This window comes from Ctenopharyngodon idella, chromosome 20 (genome assembly GCF_019924925.1).
Source record: "Ctenopharyngodon idella isolate HZGC_01 chromosome 20, HZGC01, whole genome shotgun sequence".
NCBI lineage: Eukaryota > Metazoa > Chordata > Actinopteri > Cypriniformes > Xenocyprididae > Ctenopharyngodon > Ctenopharyngodon idella.
This window is the reverse complement of record NC_067239.1, coordinates 27,365,463-27,382,488: the sequence shown is the minus strand read 5'-3', so window position 1 is coordinate 27,382,488 and position 17,026 is coordinate 27,365,463. Positions and strand designations below refer to the sequence as shown.

The 17,026-nt window shown below is 36.1% G+C and overlaps 3 protein-coding genes across 26 annotated transcripts in view; 2 read left to right on the top strand and 1 right to left on the bottom strand.

Annotated features, from left to right (window-relative positions):
* Nucleotides 1-1,491: 1,491 nt before the first annotated feature.
* Nucleotides 1,492-5,330, top strand: LOC127502315 (DBH-like monooxygenase protein 2 homolog). Its single transcript, XM_051875186.1, has 7 exons — nt 1,492-1,798; nt 2,424-2,570; nt 3,734-3,886; nt 4,435-4,518; nt 4,606-4,761; nt 4,876-4,978; nt 5,074-5,330. Exons 1-7 carry the CDS (start codon nt 1,532-1,534, stop codon nt 5,220-5,222), a joined length of 1,059 nt encoding a protein of 352 aa, XP_051731146.1. The 5' UTR covers nt 1,492-1,531; the 3' UTR covers nt 5,223-5,330.
* Nucleotides 5,331-11,714: 6,384 nt separating this feature from the next.
* Nucleotides 11,715-13,642, top strand: dusp23a (dual specificity phosphatase 23a). The gene is made up of 2 exons (XM_051875187.1): nt 11,715-12,126; nt 12,957-13,642. Exons 1-2 carry the CDS (start codon nt 11,851-11,853, stop codon nt 13,149-13,151), a joined length of 471 nt encoding a protein of 156 aa, XP_051731147.1. The 5' UTR covers nt 11,715-11,850; the 3' UTR covers nt 13,152-13,642.
* Nucleotides 13,643-14,835: 1,193 nt separating this feature from the next.
* The window catches only part of afdna (afadin, adherens junction formation factor a), a 122,950-nt gene continuing 120,759 nt past the window's right edge, over nt 14,836-17,026 (bottom strand). For all 24 annotated transcript variants that reach the window (XM_051875172.1, XM_051875182.1, XM_051875157.1 and 21 more), the window contains one exon: nt 14,836-15,716. Coding sequence is in view for 22 of the 24 variants with exons in the window: in XM_051875182.1 (XP_051731142.1) it covers nt 15,560-15,716 (157 nt within the window). In the remaining 2 variants the exon portion in view is untranslated. The remainder of the gene's footprint in view (nt 15,717-17,026) is intronic.

Genomic DNA, 17,026 nt, shown 5'->3' with positions numbered 1-17,026 from the left:
GTATTTAAGCTATCAAGAATCCTTTCACAGGTGTACATCTGCCATGTCTTGACAACTTTGCAAACCTAAGACCTGTTGCCATGTTCTTTTTAGAGATAAGAGGCTTTCTCCTGGTAACACTTAAAAACAATCCATACTTGTCCAGTCTATTTCTAATTGCACTGTCATGAACTTTAAAATTTAACATGTTAACTGAGGCCTGTAGAGTCTGAGATGTAGCTCTTGGGTGTTTTGCGATTTCTCTGAGCAGTGCACGGTCTGACCTTGGTGTGAATTTGCTGGGGCGTCCACTCCTGGGAAGATTGGCAACTCTCTTGAATGTTTTCTACTTGTGAATAATCTTCCTCACTGTAGAATGATGGACTTCAAATTGTTTAGAAATGGCCATATAACCCTTCCCAGATTGATGGCAGCAACAATTAAGAATAATAATAATAATAATAATAATAATACGTTTAATTTACGCGCTTTACAAACAAAACATGAACACAACAAAAACAGAAAAACACAGTATACAATACAGTATACATATAAAACGTCACAGACAATCATGGTATTGGAATCAAATGCATAGTCCGGAGTGAGACAGATAAAATTATCTGACTAAAAGTCTGTGCAACAGGAACAGTAGAAAAAATATGCAGCAACCAAGGTAGTCCTTCGTGGAGCGGCACACCAAGCAAATCGCGTCAAACTACGCCTCAAAGTTCGAACACCACAGAGTCCAAACAAGTGCAAACTCCAGGACCTCAAGCAGCAAACGGGAACACTCAATGATAAATTGACGTCCACCACAGAGCCCAATCGAGCGCAGAGCACACCCCAAACAGCAAGCGGGAAAACTCGACATACGACGTCCACCACGCCACAACATACTCCCTCAGGGATGCAGACATTCCGTCCGCAGTATCCACACCACAAACATTGCCAGGTAGGCCAGATGAAACACCAAACAAGCGGCACAGTGGGGCACACCACCTCTGCGCACCAGCGGCAATCATAAAATGAATTGTACAGTTGAAGTCCAGCTGAAGTGTGTAAGATGTAAAAACACATTTTAATAAGACAAAAACAGACAAACAGCTCGGTCTCTTCTCTAAGATTATTGCTGATGTCTTTCCTCCTTGACATTGTGTTAACACACATCTGAATGCTCTAGACCAGCAAAATGCCAAAACTTCTGCTTTTATACGGTTGGTCACACTTGCTGATGATCAGTTAATCAAAGGCATTTGATTAGCAGTGCCTTACTGTTACTTACCCTCTTAATTCCTTTTTTGACAGTCATGCACCTTTTTTGTTGTGTTAATCTCATTCCTTTCTAATAATAATCATGTTCAGTGTTTTACAATAATAGAGTAGAATGTGGAATGTGGAACCTGATTCACCAGAGTGAGAGGAGGGGAACTGTGACTCAGGTGGAGGTGGAGGTGGAGGTGTGTGTGTGTGGGGGGGGGGGGTTACAGACCGCTTACAAAAAGGGCCGTTACAGTGCACTACAGAGCAGTTTCATGTACACTGAAAAGGTAACATGGGCATATTATCTCTTGTCCTGCTCTTGCTTTCAGCCCAGTGGTCCTGTGCTCAGGAAGACCCTCTTCTGCCTTTCTCTGAACACCTGGACCCCGAGCACAATGTGCGGCTGAAGTGGGGCTTTGATGAGATCCAGGGCACCATCTTGTTCGAGCTCACTGTCAACACCAGCGGCTGGGTCGGTTTTGGCTTCAGCCCCAAAGGAGGAATGACTGGAGCCGATATTGTCATTGGAGGAGTTGGACCGAAAGGCAGTTACTTCACGGTAAAGTCAAAGACTGACACTGATGTCAAACTCACAGTGGATACTTTATATTCTTGATTCTGATTCATATATTTATTTCATATTTAGTTAAATTCTTATATTTGCGTTTCTTAGTCTTTTACATTATCAAAGACTGAGACTGTCAATGAGTCAGCTGTGGAGTTACAACTAATTTTATATTCTTTATTCTGATTTGTATTTCATATTTAGCTAATAAATTCTTGTGAGATCATTAATACATTTGACAATGTCTGAGAAGCTTTTTTTTAAGGAATTATTTAAAAATATAAATTTTTTGAATTCGTAAATAAAACAAGAATTATTGCAGTACCTTTTACAATAAAATGTAATTTCAGTCTTTCTACTTCAAAATTTTATGTTTAATCCAACGTGTTACTTGCTGTTTCTTTGTAATTAATTGTGAAAATTACTAGAAATTTCTGAGTGAAAACTGTTACATATATATTTTTTAAAATGTATAATTTTATATAAACTTATAAGTGTCAGTGTTTTGGCCATTTAACTGGATATTTCCAGTTAGTTGGTTATATGTAAACAAATTACAAAGCAAATATCACACAAACAGATGTTGTTATGAGTAAAAATGATTTTTCATGTTGTTCAGGACCGTCATGCTGGGGGGAATTCAATGCCAACGGTTGACCAGCAACAGAACTACAAACTCCTGTCTCTAAACGAGTCTGACGGGAAAACAATCATGAAGTTTCAGAGATCCATTGAGTCTTGTGATGGAAATGATTTACCCATCACTGTGAGTCCTGGAACATTCCCACACTACCATGTTTTGAAAGACATTAATACTTTTATTCAGCAAGGACGCATTAAATTGATCAAAAGTGACTTTAAAGACATTTATAACGTTACAAAATATTTCTACTTCAAATAAATGCTTGGACTTTCTATTTATCAAAGAAAATGTATCAAAGTTTCCACTAAAATATTAAGCAGCACAACTGTTTTCAGCAGTAATAATAAATGTTTCTTGAGCAGCAAATCAGCATATTAGAATGATTTCTGAAGGATCATGTGACACTGAATGTGACACTGAAGACTGGAATAATGAAAATCCAGCTTTGAATCACAGGACTAAATTACATTTTATAATATATAAAAAAAGAAAACAGTTATTTTACATTATAATAATATTTCACAAAATTACTATATGTTTCTATTGCATTTTTGATCAAGCAAATGCAGCCTTGGTGAGCAGAAGAGACTTCTTTCAAAGACATTTAAATATCTTAGAATTGGGGAGTAGTTAGGATTAGAAACTTTAATAATAGTATCAACCTTTTTTAGAGATTAAAATAGTTAAGGTTTCGGTAGTTGAACAAATATCCAAGCAACAAATGATGCAAGAACACGTTCTACCTGACACCTACAGTACAATGAGCAGGTAGGAAAAATGTACTGTTTGTTCCTGGAACTGGTCTAATGATAAACAGAACACCTACTTATTGAATTTGTTATTCCTTTTTCTGATAAATTACACCCAAGGCATGTGTGCAGTCTACGAACTGTGATGCACCTACAAAGAAAAGTACTCATAACACCGTCAGTTTCACTCTCCCCTTTTATTATGTAGTACTCATTATCCAGAAAACAATGTAAAAGGAGGAACTATGGCATTGATAAAACCCACAATGTAAGACCTTAAAAGTGCCGTAGGTATCCTCTTTCAGGTACCTTTCACTCCCATACTGGAAATCCACACTGGAACAAGGACATTTGTACCGATTCTGTTTGTTTAGGGACTCTCAGTTGTTCTTAATCTAAAGCTGCTTATGTGATGTACTGTCAAACTGAACTCAGAAACCCTGAAACTACTAGCTAAAGAGTGTCTCATTTTTCAGTTCAGATTTTCCAGCTGGTATCTGTGGATCAGATGTCTGTTTTGTTTTATTGTATGATCAGAATCTTCCCATGAAGCTGATCTATGCGTACGGACAGAGTGACGACATCATGTACCACAATAACCGAAGGGGAACGAAGGAGGTGAACCTGTTGAAGTACATGCCTCGTGTCAACCCTCCAAACAGCAAGTATTTCGACGTGACTATGGTCAATGTAAGAGATTTTTTACATTTTATTTATTTTAGTCAGTTTCACATCCTGCCTGTTTAGAACAAGTGTTTTGGTTATTGAGAAAATGTGCAGGGCTGGGGGTCCTCCAGGACAGGTTTGGGAACCACTGGTTTAGAAACAGACTACAGTGATTTTAAGAACAATATAGGGCTATATATATATATACACATTTATGCAATTGGCATTCGCATTAAGTGACTTGTATCGCATTTAAGGTACATTTTATCAGTTCATGCATTCCCTTGGAATTGAACCCATGACCTTTGTCATTGCTAGCACCTGCTCTGATGTTTGAGCTACAGGAAAAACTTCCATCTTACTCACGTTTTTGGACGTGCGAGTATGCAGTTACCTGATTTGCATAATATCTTTATTGAACTGGGTGCTAAAACAATATAGAAAGCACAAACAAGTCAATACGACTATCAGTGGTTCATTCTTAGTGAATTCCCCCATGATGCTCTTTGATTTAAAATGCCTATTGTGGGAACTTTCACTTTACATGTTAATGACGTTTACGATCATTTCAGTTCACTGTACCAACCAACCAAACCTACTATCACTGCAAGGTCATGAAAGCCCCGACTTTTGATCGCAAACAGCACATTTATCGCGTGAGTCTATGAATTTCACACACGATCTATCCAGCCATCTGTCGACACTCTTCACCTCTGAGTCTGACTTACTTTCATTATCTCCAGATTGAGCCGTTTATCACAAACTTCGACCTTGTGCATCATCTGCTGCTGTACCGCTGCCCGCCGAGTGTGATGGAGCCGTCTGAAGCAGAATGTTACACAAAGTTGAGGAGCGATGTGTGTATGGAGACCATTGCAGTATGGGGAGTTGGCGGAGGGGTCAGTATCTGTCTCTGTTGGTTGTATTTTCTCATTTTTAAATGACTAATATGGAACATTTGTGGGTCCTATGAGCGATCAAAAATATTTTGGTTTCATATCCCTTTCTTTCAGACTTTTGAACTCCCTGAGATGGCAGGACTTCCAATTGGAGGAAATGTTGGTGATTTTTTCTACAGGCTTGAAGTGCATTACAACAACCCAAATAAAAGTGCAGGTCAGTCAGTAGAGGTTTACAATGTAAAATATCACACTTTGATGAATATTTAAAGTCTTTTGACATGAATAAACAATACTTTCCTCTCTACACAGGTCGAGTTGATAACTCAGGTCTGCGATTCTACTACACATCTGAACTCCGTCAGCATGATGCAGCTGTTTTAGGGAACAGGGCTTGTAGTGGCCCCTGGGTACGCCATCCCACCCAACGCCAAATCCTTCCTCACATACGGCCTGTGTGACACTGCTAATATTCCAAAGGTATACATGTATTAGCTTCTCACATTCTCACAATCAAAGGCAGACTCAGCAGATGACTGGATGATCTGTTGTGCTCTGTGCTCTACAGGTTCTGAGACGCCACATGATCTTCAGGTGTTCTCTGTGATGATGCACACACACTTGGCTGGACGGAAGGTGCGAGTCGGACACTTCAGGTAAACGTTTTTTGATAAATGACTGACTGAAAATCAAAATGAATAATCATTTACTCGCACTCATGTCATTCCAAACCTGTGTGCTTTTCTTTCTTCTGTGGAAGACAGGAGATGTTAAGCAGAATATTCATGCTGCTTTGTTCCATATAATAATAATAACTTTTATTTGCTTTTATAAAGTTATAAAACTTTAAAGATAGAAAAGTAAAAGGTTTGTTTGGCCTGACAAAAATAAATTGGAACAGTCTGCCAGAGTTTTCTTATTTTTCAAATAACAAAAAAACACATTAGAGGAATAGTCACCCAAAAATGAAAATTATCCCATAATTTACTCACTCTCAATCCATCCTATATGACTTTCTTCTTTCAGCCGAACACAATCGGAGTTATATTAAATAATATCATGGCTCTTCCCAGCTTTGTAATGGCATTGAATAGTTTTTGAAGCTCCAAAAAGTGCATCGATCCATCATAAAAGTAATCCATACGACCCCAGGGGGTTAATAAATGCCTTCTGAAGCAAAGCGATGGGTTTTTGTAAGAAAAATATCCATATTTAAAACTTTATAAACTATAATCACTGTTTTCCGGCAATGGCCATATGCGTGTTCACGAGAGTCGTTAAGACCATTTTTTGAAGGTCTCGGTCTTGTCTTGGTCTCACACTAAAAGGACTTGTGAATTTATTTCAAGACTGGTCAAGACCACAACTGCGGGGATATCGCTAAATTGCCGTTGCATTGTCTGATTTCTTTGTTAACATCATTAATTTGATTGGATGTAAAACTTCCTGCTTCAAATGCAATCAATAACTTATTTCTAATTTCATTAATTTTGTTACTGTTGTGCCGGGTCAGAAATCACCAAGGGATTGTGTCAAAAATGTCACCAAAATTAATACAAATGCCCACAAAATTCAAGATATGATTGCAAAAAAGTACTTGTATAAGATCTTGATATTTATATTATAACATATGATATAATTAAGCAATATCACAAGAAAGAGGGCTGTTTTTACAAATATTAGCACAATTGCAAACACGATACTGATTTTTTACAAATGTTCAATAAACAAAATTTTACTTTTAAAACATTAATCTCAACATTATTTATGCATTTGTAATTGTACCAATTCAGATGCAACTTCTGATTTCAATTGATTGGTAAAAGCTCTATATAGTGTCTTAACAAGTTTGCCTGCCTATTCAGTCTGAATGGTTAATGGTAAAACAAACTTGGCTTGCTGTCCGCTTGCTGTCGGCTTGAGCTCCGAGTTAAACCCCCCTAGTACTGCGTACAGGGAGAATAAGAGAAATAGAGGAGGAGACATTAACAGTAAATGTGGATCTTTCAGGTGAATTTGGAGAGTGCTAGTCTGGTCTTGGTCTTGACACACAATGGTCTTGGTCTCGACTTGGTCTCGGTTTAGGTGGTCTTGACTACAACACTGCCTTCAGCTATTCCATCTATCTGGTCTATTCACTCGGATATCCACTATTATATGCTACGTCTATTCACCGTGGAAGAAATCTTACCTCATTAATTATTGTATCCTGTGATCCGTCTCTGACTAACCTAACTATATGCAATGACTGTACATTACATCCTGTAATTGCTCTGTTTAATTGTCGGTCTCTCACGGATAAGGCTACTATGCTCTGCGTGTTACCAACTGAGAAAAACCTTGACTTCATACTACTCACTGAAACATGGACTCTTAATAATTATCTCCACCTAAATCTCCTCAATCCCTCTGGATACAGTTACCTAGCCAAACCTCATTTGACATCTAGGGGTGTTGGCCTGGCTGCTCTCTACCGCAGCAGCATCCCAGTCAAGACTATTGACTTTTATGTGACTTTAACATTTGAATATTTAGTTCTAAAAATTTCTGGTACATCTGCGATGCTTGTGGTTCTCTTGTATCGTCCGCCCAAATCAATGTATAATTTTTCAGTGAACTGCATGAACTATTAATTCTCATCTGTGCCATGTCCCCTTACTTGGTGATTTCAACACATGTTGATAGTGATTGTACAGAATCCCGTGAACTCATGTCAGTGTTTGAATATTTTAATCTTGTATAGCACGTCGATTTTACTACCCACTCAAAAGGTCACACACTAGACTTGGTTCACACTGCTGGTCTACGTAATGTTTCCGTGCTTGGTTCTCAGATTGGACTGTCTGATCGCCTTTTCATCAAACTAAACTGTGAAATGCCTCTTCCCCGCCTTAGGCTGAAATCCACCATATTATACCGTAACCTCAATTCTATTTATCCATTACTCTTTTCTGAATCTGTACAAACACACCTCTCTGAAATTACTGAACACTAGCTCCCTTGATATTATCCTTGTCAAATATAATACCTCTGTTTCTACTGCCCTTGATATTCACACCCCCTTAAAAGTAGATTTCTACCTTATACACATGTCTCCCTGGTTTACTCCTGCACTTCGCGACCTGAAAACTGCTGGTCATCGTCTTGAACACGTTTACAGGAAAACCAGTTTGACTGTGCACCTTACTGCTTACAAGGACCATATTAATTTATACAATTCTGCTTTAAATACTGCAACCTCTAGTTACTAACTCTACCCTTATTAGTAATGCGTCCTCTCAACCTAAAATGACCTCTCCCGTCTATGACCTCTCCTTTACTCTCACACCTGGTACTTTTACTGACTCTGACCCTCCAACCCCTGCTTATATCTCTGAGTTAATAAAGAAATCAAACGGGTCTCCCTGTCATCTTGAACATGACATGGCCAATTATAGACCAATCTCAAATCTTCTGTTTCTTTCGAAGCTGCTTGAGAAAGTGATTCCTACCTGTCTGACCATCGGCATTACATCTCTATCCGCCAGGCTAAGTCCACTACTGCCCCTGTCTCACATGGTGTTCCCCAGGGCTCTGTTCTTGGGCCTTTACTTTTCATCATATACATGCTTCCGTTTGGTAACATGGCTCTAACGTCCATTGCTACGCAAATGACACCCAACTTTACATCTGTTCTCAACGCACTGCTCCTTACCCCACCAAATCCATATCAGCTTGTATTGATGACATAAATACATAGATGATCAGTAATTTTCTCTGATAAAACAGATCTACCTCTTGTTGGTTCTCCTCAGATTACATCCCGTTTCTGTGATGACAATGTTAATATCGCTGGAGTCTGTGTTTGACCTTTCACCACTTTTAAAAACATCTAGGGCTGCACGATTTATCGCACAATATGGAAAATAACATTAAACGCAATTATCGCTTAAACACGATTCTTGGTGCGATTATTTTTTTTTATGCGCAGCTTATAAATGAAGTATGGCTCCAAATGCTAATCTATCTGAAAGCACTGCGAGTTTGAGTCGCTTATAATGTACATTTGAAAAAGCAACATCAAACATCTTTCCAGACATGAGAAGCATTTATTAACATCTTGTCCAACAAAAGACAACATTTAATAACATGTTTTTACTCCAAACTCACTTCATAACGACAGCTAAGCATCCTTCTGTGAGATGATGTGGCTTCTTACACAGAATAAGGCAGTCGTGTGTTTATTAGTCATGTTTAATCAATCAAAGCGTTTCAATCTTCTGTTTATTCAGCTACAGTGATATGACGTGTGTTATCTTCTTCTGCGGCAGGGCATATTTAGATTTTCTGCATGAGAGCGCCCTCTGGCTTTCAGATGGAGAAGCATTTACTACTGATCACAGAGCTGTACAGCTCTGACAAGCTGCGCATAAAATACAAGCTGCGCATAAAATTACGACTATTATCAATGTTGAAAACAGTTGTGTACTTTTTTTTTTTTCAGGATTCCTTGATGAATAGAAAGTTCAAAAGAACAGCATTTATCTGAAATACAAAGCTTTTGTAACATTATACACTACTGTTAAAAAGTTTTGGGGTCAGTAAGAATTTTTATTTTTTTGAAAAGAAATTAAAGAAATTAATACTTTTATTCAGCAAGGATGCATTAAATCGATCAAAAGTGACAGTAAAGACATTTATAATGTTACAAAAGATTATATTTCAAATAAATGCTGTTATTTTGAACTTTCCATTCATCAAATAATCCTGAAAAAAATATATTGTACACACATATTTTGTACAATTGTACACAATAAATGTTTCTTGAGCAGCAGATCAGCATATTAGAATGATTTCTGAAGGATCATGTGACACTGAAGACGGGAGTAATGATGCTGAAGATTCAGCTTTGATCACAGGAATAAATTACTTTATAAAATATATTCAAACAGAAAACAGTTATTTTAAATTGTAATAATATTTCACAATATTACTGTTTTTACTGTATTTTTAATTAAATAAATGCAGCCTTGGTGAGCAGATGAAACTTCTTTTAAAAACATAAAAAAATCTTACCGATTCCAAACTTTTGACCAGTAGTGTACACTGGTTACCCGCACGCTTTCATATTCAATGCAAGATACTTCTTATCGCATTCAAAGCCCTCTGTGGTCTTTCACTGCTCAAAATGTCTAAAGGAAAAAAACAAAACATGTTAAGTATGTTGTCTATTTCAGAGGAGGAAAACAGATCGATCTCTTAGCTGTGGATGAAAACTATGATTTTGAATACCAGGATGTGACAAACTTGGGCCAAACAAAGACAGTGAAATTGGTGAGTGTGAAATGATTTGAATCGTTGAACAACTTAACATTTGGCTTACTTTACGGGAATTTCAATCCTGTATCAAATATATGCGATGCACATTGCCATACACTTATGTTAGTTGAGTATAATTAAGTAAAATAAAACAACCTTTTTCTCTTTCAGGGTGACAAATTGCTGGTGGAGTGCACTTATAATACTGAAAACCGCACCACACTCACATGGGTTGGTACAAATATGCAACTTTTCTTTATGTAGCTTCACATTTAATCTTCTTCTTTACAGTAAAATGCCATTTTTTTGTCTGCCCACAGGGGGGGCTCTCAACTTCAGAAGAGATGTGTTTGGCCTTCCTCTTCTACTATCCAGCTATGAATCTGAGCGGCTGTATGAGCTTCCCTAATGTAACTACTTTAAGATCTGAGATGGGAGCACCAAGTCTAAAGTAATTCACTTATAAACACTAGTGTCACCCGAATGTGATTCATGAATGCATTTAGCCCTAATAATGACCATTTATTTGATAATTGCAGTGCTTGGAGGAACATGATGTACAACATGACTTGGAATGACACGTCTATCAATCAATACCAACAAACACTGAAGAGAATCGATCAGCTTGTAATAATTGCTGATTCATTTGTAAGTGTCCACACCTCCACAACATGCATCAAGCTCTCATTCTTCTAAGTTGCCTAAAAGTGTTGTGAATGTGTATTTCCAGACAAACATATCACGCAACACAGGGACGATTCCTGATCTCAAAGTCATCCCACCTGCACCCTGCATGAGCGGTTGTGCCATCAAAAGTCTTGCTTTGATATCGCTGCTGCTCTGTTTGGCAGTGCAGTGGGCGTCTTTATGAAACGTTCATGCAAAATACTAAACCTGATGCAACCTGTTGATCTTTCATTGTCTGTGATTAAAAGTCAATCAATCTAGATCAGGAGCTCCAGGCAGCTCCACCCTCAATAACAACCAGAAGAAAATCCTACAAAATTTACGTTTTATATCAGGGAATGTCAAAAGTGTGTTTTTCAGACCTAAATCAGAATAATTAATAAAATCTTAAAGGGTAATAAAAAATTCTATATTCAATATGAATTTTTCTAATATATCCTTTTCAGCGCATGTTAAATAAACAAGCTAACACAATAAAACTACACTGATATACATTCAATAAATAAATAAATAACATGCATTCATGTTGACATACATTGAGAATATTTTTTCATAAAAGTTGTCATTTTTAAAAAAGTTTGATATTTTGCTGTTTGATTACTTGTTTAATTATTTTGTGTTTTGTATTGATTAATTCAAACATGCTTAAAAACAACCTTGGTTTTACCTTGTTTTCAATTTTTTATTTGAAATTCATTGTGATTTTTGTGGGGCAAAGTAGAAAACTGGGTATAACTGTTCTGATATTTTAATGAACAAAAAATATAATTAGTTAAAATGCTAAAATTATATTTTAAAAATAAAGGATTTTTATTTAAATGTTGTTCACTATCAATATAATGTACAATTGCTTTTTGTAGCCGAGAAATATTCGCTAGAGCAAAAAGTGTGACAACTAGCCCCGGCCTCCGTATCCCATGTTAATCTTTGTTAGTGTACTTACATAAATCAAGTAGTAGTATCCTGTTATGCAATGTTGGTTTGACAGTCACACAGGACACGCCCTTGCAGCCCGATTCATTCTCCAGGTTAGTGGCTTTATAAAGCTGATGTGAAGAATCAAAGGGCATTACAGCAGCAGCAGCAGCAGCACTTCATCTAAACATGTCGTGCGCTCTCGTCGCTCCACCGAACTTCTCGTGGGTCGAACCTCACAAACTCGCCGGACTGGCCTGTCCTTCAGAAACTCAGCATTATAAGTTCCTGGTGAAGAATGGCATCAAACACCTGGTGTGCTTGTTAGAATCAAAACCACCGAAGTATGATACCTGTCCAGAGCTCATCCTGCATCACATCAGCATTGTGGACTTCACGCCACCGAGTCTGACTCAAATACTGCGATTCCTGAGCATCGTGCAGGACGCCAATGCTAAAGGGGAGGTGAGGATGGAACACTTTTATAGTGTTTTACAGAATAGGTGATCGAATTAAAAGTCTACAGCTTCATTTTCAGCCATTATCTATCTATGTAATGTGTTTTTGTACTTGTCCATTTCCTGAGACGAAAGGTTTCTTCCGCAAGCGGGCGCTTGGCGGCACAAACACGTTATTTTATTTATTTATTTTTTTTAAATTACTACACCAAAAAGTATAATCGTTCAAATCTATTTATTTTAAAAAAAAAACGTATTTTACATACAAATTGGATTACGCTCCAGCAATTTCTATAACGTTTTTAAACAAAATCCTTGTTCAATAATCATGAATGAATAGTTGGTCGATGAACCAAGCGCTGAGAAAAGAAACGGGTGACACGTGACACCGCTTGCAAATTTGAAATTGAATTGACATGTATATACAAACCAAATGTAAATTTAAATTAAAATTCTTTTTCAATTTTAAAATTCTTTAAAGTTCCTTTTAATACGAAAAATTTAGTTTGTACTTACCTTTATGAAAAAGAGATCGTTATATTATCTCAATTAATTTATGCCCAATTGTTTTGTTTTTCCGCAATAAAAACATAAATGTAAAAAATATGGGCAACTAACACTGTCAAAATCAATTTTATATAATTATAATGCTTAAGTAGCCTACATGTTATAAAAACACATTTATATTGTGATAAGAACTACTTATCTGTTAAGCTTTATATAGTGTTTTAATGTCCTATGTTAAAATATTGTTATAAGGGCCAGCAAAATGTCAAATGTTTTCATAAACTGTTGTCAGCCAGATGAAACCTGATTTTGGCCCTTTCTGATCCTCAGGCCGTTGCGGTTCACTGTATGCATGGTCATGGCAGGACAGGGACCATGCTAGCCAGCTACCTGGTGAAAACAAGGAACATTTCTGGTCTGGAAGCCATCAAAGAAATCCGTCGACTTCGAAAAGGGTCCATTGAGACAAAAGACCAGGAGATAGCAGTGATAGAGTTTCATAAGTACATTCAAAAGGGTTCTTAAATCCACACCTACATACATTTGATCTGTACATTGACAGGTGTGTGTGATCAATGTTCTTCAGCTGATCCTGGTGTTAGTCTCTCTCTCTCTCTCACACTCACACAGTAATGTAAGACTGCAGTGTTATGAAGAGACAGCATGTGTTGTACACCCTTAGAAAACTAAGACAATAAAGAACAACTGCTTTGTGTAACCTAAACTACTTCAAATAACCAATGATTTGGGTGTGTTGGTTAATACACAAAACATGAACCTGTTCAGCTGTGCTCTTACTGCTTTACAACTCTGGTAGTAATACACAACCCAAACTAGGATGCCACAATTACAGCTACATCATGTTACATGTTATACATCATGTTATTTCTATTGAACAGTCCAGTTAATCTTGAATGCAGTGTGTTAAATGGGTCAATTATGCTTATGTTTGTATTCAGATCTATTGATGTATTGGAAAAAAAAAAATGCATTAAAAGTAAAGCTCATTCACAACAGCTTGATTTCACCTTTTCTAAATTAAAATTTATAGTGATGTTTGAAGGGCCAAGTAGAAAAATGGGTATAACTGTCCTGATATTACAATGAAAAAAATACAAATAAAAGGATGAAATTATATTAAATATAACAATTTATAATTAAACCCCCAAATATTGTCAGCATATTTATTTTTTAAACAGTTTTTACAACATACAAATAATTTGTCTGCTTTTGTAAAACAAGCAGAAACTAAACAATTCAACTTTTTGTGAAATATTTAAAAATATATTTCAAATATTGAAAAAAAAAACCTTTGTAAAATTTGTTGAAATTATATAAAAACGTAAAAATAAATAGTGTAAGCATTATATTTTTTCTTAAAAAAAAATGAGTAAAGCTGTATAAATATGATTAGATAATATAGACAATTTTTCTGATTTTTAAAAATGAGTAAAGCAATATAAATGATAAATTCTTCTTATAAAATACAGACAATTTTCAGATTTTTTGTAAAATCGTATTTATTTATGATTTACAAAAGCCTATGTAACAACCATTAAAATGAATTCATCTTTAACCTAAAATGAAAACACGACTGTGTGTGTATATGTGTCAGTTTATGTTTCTCAAAGTGGCAAAAAAGAAAGGATATTGACATTACCCTTATGCATCATTTGAATTTACAAAGTTTGTGTTCTCTGGAAAATTATTTACACAGGCGCCAACAGGTCTAGACTATGAATGAAAAGACTCGGGTGCTTCAAACTGAAGAGACACGACCAGATCCTTGATTTAAATAAACGTCCGCAATACTGAGCTGAGGGAAGCCGTTGAATGCACAATGAAACAGCGGAGAGTGGCCTAGTGTGTCAAAAGATGCGTTTAATTCTCACGTTTGTCGCTCATCCATCAAATTTAACCTGCAGATTATCCAGACTTATAAATACAAGCAAATCCGTCACTATATCAATAAGGTTCAAATAAATACCTGCTAACCAAAAGGCTCCTGCATCTCGTTTATTTAAATCATCTCTTTTTAACATTATGCTACCATCAAACCTGCTTCGCCAACGTCAGAACTGCGGACTACACATCGTCCGCTTCATTTAAACACAAAAAGGAAAATCTGGGAATTAGAAAATTCTAAACATTTTATAAAAGTGGTAAACCTCAGCGCTCTTACGGAATGACAGACTTGCAGATGGTGTAGTAAAAATATTCAAGAAAAAAAACGACTACATTCTCAAAGGAAAAACTCAATTTCACAAATGTTGCTAACAAGGTTACGAAAGCTCGTTTCTGAGCAAAATAATTTTAATGCAGACACGAGACATGGCGGAAAAGTGCCTGTGTATCCATGAACGTGGAAGAACCAGCCGGAAAAAAAAATCAAAATAAACAGTGCGACAAGATAAACGTGAGCCTCCTATATAAGTTTCATTCACACGCTACTGTTGAGCTGTTGAATAATACACCGGGACCGACACGAACCCTGTTCTGTACTGAGAGCTGTTAACATTGGTCTATTATATCGGCACTTGCTTTCAAAAGAAAAAAGAAATAGTGGAAAGATGTAGAAAGAGAATAAAATAACACCATAAAATATCCCACATTACTGCCTATTAAAAAAAATAAAATGAGCAAATGCGTCATTTTTCAATAACATTTCACAAACAAAAATATACCCCCTTCATGTCATTTCAATTTTCTTATTAATATAATTAAAACAATTTACAGTGCTTTATTATAATATATCTTTCAAGGGAATTTATGGAATATCTTCTCTTATTGCAGCTAAATGATACTTAATTGTCCAGTTATTCAATAAAACCCAAAAAGAATGTTTGGAAATGACAGGGAAGCCATAGCTGGATGTGTTTTGTGTATTTTTTTTTTCCAGGGATGGATTACGTATTGGCAATTAGTCCTCTTCGCTACTGCTTTATGTTCAGTTCGTTCTCCAGTTCCATGAGCTTCCGGGACGCTTTCACTTTATTCGACACTTCTTTTCCCTGTGAGAAGAGTCTCTGGCGCTCCTTAAATGTCAGATTTTCTGGAGCTCCGCCTATTGTGTTCTCCTGATCAGGGCCGCTGCAATTAAAAACAATCATATGTAAGCAAAGCAGGCTTAAAGAAATAATACACCCGGAATATGAAGATGCTATTAGTACTCACCCTCACGTGGAACACAAAAGCATAGAATGCAAATATCATCCAATTTTAGATTTAAATGTTTCATATCAAATTGTATGGAAGCTTGTTTCTGCCATGGAATAAAAAAAAAGTAATTTTTTTTCTTGTAACTGCTTGTAATTTGGACTTTATAACTCGGAATTGTGAATTTCTATGTCACAATTCTGGGAAAAACAGTCAGAATTGTGAGATATAAACTCACAATTCTCTCTTTTTTCTCGCAATTACAATTCTCACCTTTTTTTCTTATAATTGTAATATATAGGCCTACACTTGCAATTTAAAAAGGTAATTGTTAATTTTTATCTCAATTCTTTTATCTCAATTCTTTTTTTTCCTCACAATTGCGAGTTTACATCACAATTCTGACTTTTCTAAGAATTGCGAGTTATAAATTTAGAATTGTGAGAAAGTCAATTTTTTGTAAAGAAATTGTAAGAATTTTTTTTAATTAAAAAAAAGGTAATTGCAAGTTTTTCATCTCACAATTACAAGAGAAAACTACAAGAGGAAAAAAGGCAAAATTGTGAGAAAGTGTCACAGTTACCTTTTTTATTTTTTATTCCGTGGCACAAACAAGCTTCCATAGATAGTACCATGCTAGGTTTGATGTTATGATGTAAAAATTTATGACAAATTTTGGCACAGATTTGTAATGAATGCGAATTTGAAAGCTACACCTAAGTCAAGTTTTACACCAAATAACAACTTGACAAAATGAAAAATTTCTAATGAAATTTCTGACTTTCCTCCCAAAGTTATCGTATAGCTTCAGAAGACTTGAAATACAGTGTATGAGTCAAAATGACTATTTCTATGGCACTTTAAAGGTGTTTTGTGTCATTTTTGAAGCTTGACAGCCTTGTTCCCCATTCTATATATATATATATCTTCATCTTCATAACACATAGCCTATAAGTGCTTCCCACACTTTACTTGGGCGGCCGTTAATATACCTGGGCGGCCCACCCAAGTAAAGTGTGGGAAGCACTTATAGGCTAGGGTGAAGTCAGCTAAAATGGGCCACGTTTGGTAAATGATTTATAATACCATCAAATAAGCTATGCATGAGATCTAATGATATTTTCATAAATTAGCATGGGTCTCTTAAATATATATGTATTTTTTAAATGTGAAAAAGTAATGTTTTAATATTATGAGAGTTAGAATATCAGCAGGTCCCTTCTTGAGCCATGGCACAACATTCA

Bases quoted from the DNA above. Each gene is read 5' to 3' on its own strand.
- LOC127502315 (XM_051875186.1), top strand. From the start codon at position 1,532: ATGGGCATATTATCTCTTGTCCTGCTCTTGCTTTCAGCCCAGTGGTCC. The intron at 3,887-4,434 runs GTAAGAGATTTT...CGATCATTTCAG, and splicing joins TCGACGTGACTATGGTCAAT to TTCACTGTACCAACCAACCA. The intron at 4,762-4,875 runs GTCAGTATCTGT...CCTTTCTTTCAG, and splicing joins TATGGGGAGTTGGCGGAGGG to ACTTTTGAACTCCCTGAGAT.
- dusp23a (XM_051875187.1), top strand. From the start codon at position 11,851: ATGTCGTGCGCTCTCGTCGCTCCACCGAACTTCTCGTGGGTCGAACCT. The intron at 12,127-12,956 runs GTGAGGATGGAA...TCTGATCCTCAG, and splicing joins ACGCCAATGCTAAAGGGGAG to GCCGTTGCGGTTCACTGTAT.